At 44.9% G+C, this 3613-nt stretch overlaps 1 protein-coding gene across 1 annotated transcript in view; it reads right to left on the reverse strand.

Moving 5' to 3' along the window:
• The window catches only part of LOC119461796 (RNA transcription, translation and transport factor protein-like), a 24476-nt gene extending 21261 nt beyond the window's left edge, over positions 1-3215 (reverse strand). Inside the window, exons 1-2 of the mRNA XM_049673031.1 lie at positions 3078-3215; positions 583-681 (exon numbers count right to left, since the gene is read on the reverse strand). Of these exons, the coding sequence (XP_049528988.1) occupies positions 583-681; positions 3078-3215 (237 nt within the window). The remainder of the gene's footprint in view (positions 1-582; positions 682-3077) is intronic.
• Positions 3216-3613: the final 398 nt, after the last annotated feature.

Raw genomic sequence — 3613 nt, forward strand, 5'->3', positions numbered from 1 at the left:
GCTTCGTGGCGTAGTGGTTAGCGCCACGCGTTCAGAAGCGAGGGGTCCCTGGTTCGATTCCGCTACGGCCACAACTCTCGGAATTTTTTTTTCTCATAAAAGTAGACGTGGCTACCTACTACGACGACTACTACTACAGAGGAGGGACAGACCCACACCCTAAGGAGCTTCGCCCCTAATATAGCACGGCTTTGTAGCACATGCAGAGGGCATTGTGCATTGTGGTCTGTGTTACAGCTGTCATTTTATATTACAGCACCCTTCCTACCTTTCTCCGATTCATGCAAAAAGATAGCTTCTCATTTCAGAAGAATAGCATCCAGTCACCCCCACCTAACTACCCCCCTCTCTCCCAACCGCTACAAACACCCCACTGTTGGCACACATCGTAGCTTTAAATGCATTTTAAAATATGCGCTTTCAATTCATTATCTATAACACATGCACTTCAATTGACACCAAACTTGACCACTTTCTCGCTATGGTACCAACACCGCTCTGACTCCACTACCTGCCTGTGTGATGAGCAAATTAAGATAAAGAAATGTGACGAGATCACTGTGTGCTCCCCTTCTGACTCACCTGCTTGCTGCGCTGCTTGATCGCCTCCTGGCCCGTGGTGGACAGCCGCTCCTGGATCAATGCACACACGCCCTGCACAAGAGAATCAAGTGCAATAAGACATCAGAGGAAGAACTTCTACCAATGCGGGAGGCCCCAAAATACTGTGTTACAGCTCTATTCTGACACACATCTTTTTCCAGAAAAGTTTACTGAGATATTATTGTAGTGTTGGCATGCAGTGTGACTGAGGACAACGAACGCACTCAACCCATGCCCCACAAGAATCGTTTATTCCAACGTGCACTCGCATATATATATATATGTGTGTATATACAGTCAAAGGTGGCACCATCTCATTTATTTATTAGTATACCCTCAAGACCCAGAGGGCGTTACAGAGGGGGTGGGTACAATGGAAATAAAAAACAAAATAATAAAAGGAATTCACAGGAAAAAAATAACATTAGTTTGCAGCTACACCAGTAAGTGTTTAGTAACTGCAGACTTGAACAACACTTGGTCCTCAGTGACAGCTATGGAGGGGGGAAGGTGATTCCACTCTCTACTTGTCTTCAGAGAAAAGAATGTAAAAAGAGATTAGGGCGGCACAAAGGAATGGCTACTTTATTTGGGTGGTCAATGCGTGATGAAAAGTAAGCAGGTTCTGAGATGAATTCCTGTCGAAGTACTTGATTATGAAAGAAAAGTTTATGAAAAAGCAAGAGACGGGAAATCCTTCTTCTCATTACCAGGTCTGGAAGGTGAAGAGTGGATTTCATCAAGGTGACACTGGCAGTACGAGCACAATTATTGAGTATAAATCAAGCTGCCCGGTCGTGAACTGATTCTAAGGTGTCAGCGTTGATTGAGCTGGATCCCATATGGCTGAACCGTACTGCAGCTTTGGACGGATTAATGTTTGATATAGCTGTAGTTTAAGGTGTGCTGACGCTTGGCGAAAGTTTCGGCGAAGGTAACCAAGAGTACGACAAGCATTGTTAGTAATGTAGTTAATGTGAGAGTGCCATGATAAATCATTCGATATGTAAACACCAAGGTATTTGTAAGTACTAACCTCCTCTAATTTAGTTCCATTCAAGGTGTAGGTAAAAGGTTCAGAAGTGTTAAAAAAACGCGAGATTGCCATACATTTACATTTATTTACGTTAAGGGTCATTAGCCATGTACTACACCAGTCCAAGACATGATTAAGGTCGGCTTGAAGAAGGCAGTGGTCGTTTTTGTTAGTTATTCTACGGTACATGACACAGTCACCTGCTAACAGTTTTATGGATGACTTGATGTTACGCGGAAAGTCATTGATATATATTAAAAAGAGCAAGGGACCAAAAACTGATCCTTGCGGAATGCCAGATTTAACTGCACAGGGATGTGAGGAACGATCATTAGCTGTTACGTACTGAGTGCGGTTGGTCAGAAAGCATTCTATCCATTTGAGAATATTGGGGTCGATGTTCAGCGTGCTGAGCTTAAGTAGTAATAGTTGGTGCGACACTTTATCAACGACTTTTGCGAAGTCTAAAAACATACAATCAACCGGAATTCTATTATCTAGTGCTAAGATGACATCATGCGTAAAAGACAGAAGCTGAGTTTCGCACGAGTGGTGCTTACGAAAGCCGTGTTGGAACCTGCTGAAGAATGAGTTGGTTTCAAGAAATGTTAGAAGGTTAGAATAGATTACATGTTCAAGCATTTTACAGGGGATACTTGTTAACGAAATTGGTCGGTAGTTTAAGGCAGAGTGTTGGTTACTGGATTTAAAGACGGGAATCACCTTCGCCACCTTCCAATCAGGTGGCAAAGTAGAACACTGAAGAGACTGCATGAAAATGTGATAAAATTATGAAAGGGTACACTTCAGTGTTTTTCAGAAATTTCACGTTTATCTCATCGGTACCGCAGGCAGACGATAGCCTAAGTTTCTGTATTAAGTTAATGACTCCTTCAAATTCTATCACGAGAAAATCAATCAGAAAAAACCTGCTGTCGCATAGCTGTGGCACCGAAATTGCTCGTGAATCGGAAAAACATTGCAAAAAACCGTTGCTAAGAACGGAACAGCATTCCTCGTTGCGCAGTGCACGCCCATCGGAATCAGTAAGTGTTATTACGGTGTCTTTCATTGGCTTAACGCTTTTCCAAAACTTGGATGGGCCAGTAGACAATAGCGAGGGAAGCGTAATGTTGAGATAGTCGCTCCTGGCGTTTTTGATAAGTGTTGACCTTCGACACTACAATGATGACATGTGCCTTAGGTTTCAGTATGAAATTGAAAGACTGAACAAATGTTACATTTGATGGCGTGGCTCTTGAGCCCAATACAAAGAACGGGAAAGGGGAGAAAACGTGTCGGCACCAGAAGGTGCAGTGTGAGAAGTGGAGTCTACAAGCGGTGTGAAAGCCAGAATTCCTTGGAAAAAGCCAGGAGAGACTCCAGGGCTGTGCAACGGTCCTCTAGGCTGCCCATCGGTCGGATCCACCCATCGCACCTTGGTACGTCTTCCTGGCCAGAGGTGCTTTCTCCGCACCACTTTATCGGCCGGACATTCCCTGCACCAGGTGTTTGGCAGCGTGCCGTACGGCTTGTTTGCAGTCGGGGCAGGTGTGGCCACAGTTGGGGGCGCCATGTGTGTCACCGTCAACCCAAACATCTTGCCGACTTGCCTCGGGCCGATGTCTTATGCAAGTGTGGCACTTTTGTAGTACGTCTGGCAAACAAGGAGGCACCGAGTGGCAGTTCGGAGGTACAGAGTTTCGCAGGTGATGGAGTATGAAAGAAAAACTACAATAGTGATAAGCTATTGTCATTGGCACTAAACCATTCTGTAATCCAATACACACATCGCTGCAGCCGAAGAAGCTGCGCTAGCCTGGTGCCCATTTACTTTGCTGGACACTCTAGGCACTACATGCTTCATAGTGGGAAACAGTGCGGCAAGACAAGGACTGCCAAAAAGTAGACGACACCAGTGCCCGTGTTGTCTGTCAGTCTTGCCGAGCTGTTTCCCACTTTGAAAGCATGCAA

The sequence above is a fragment of the Dermacentor silvarum genome, chromosome 8 (genome assembly GCF_013339745.2).
Source record: "Dermacentor silvarum isolate Dsil-2018 chromosome 8, BIME_Dsil_1.4, whole genome shotgun sequence".
NCBI classification, from domain to species: domain Eukaryota; kingdom Metazoa; phylum Arthropoda; class Arachnida; order Ixodida; family Ixodidae; genus Dermacentor; species Dermacentor silvarum.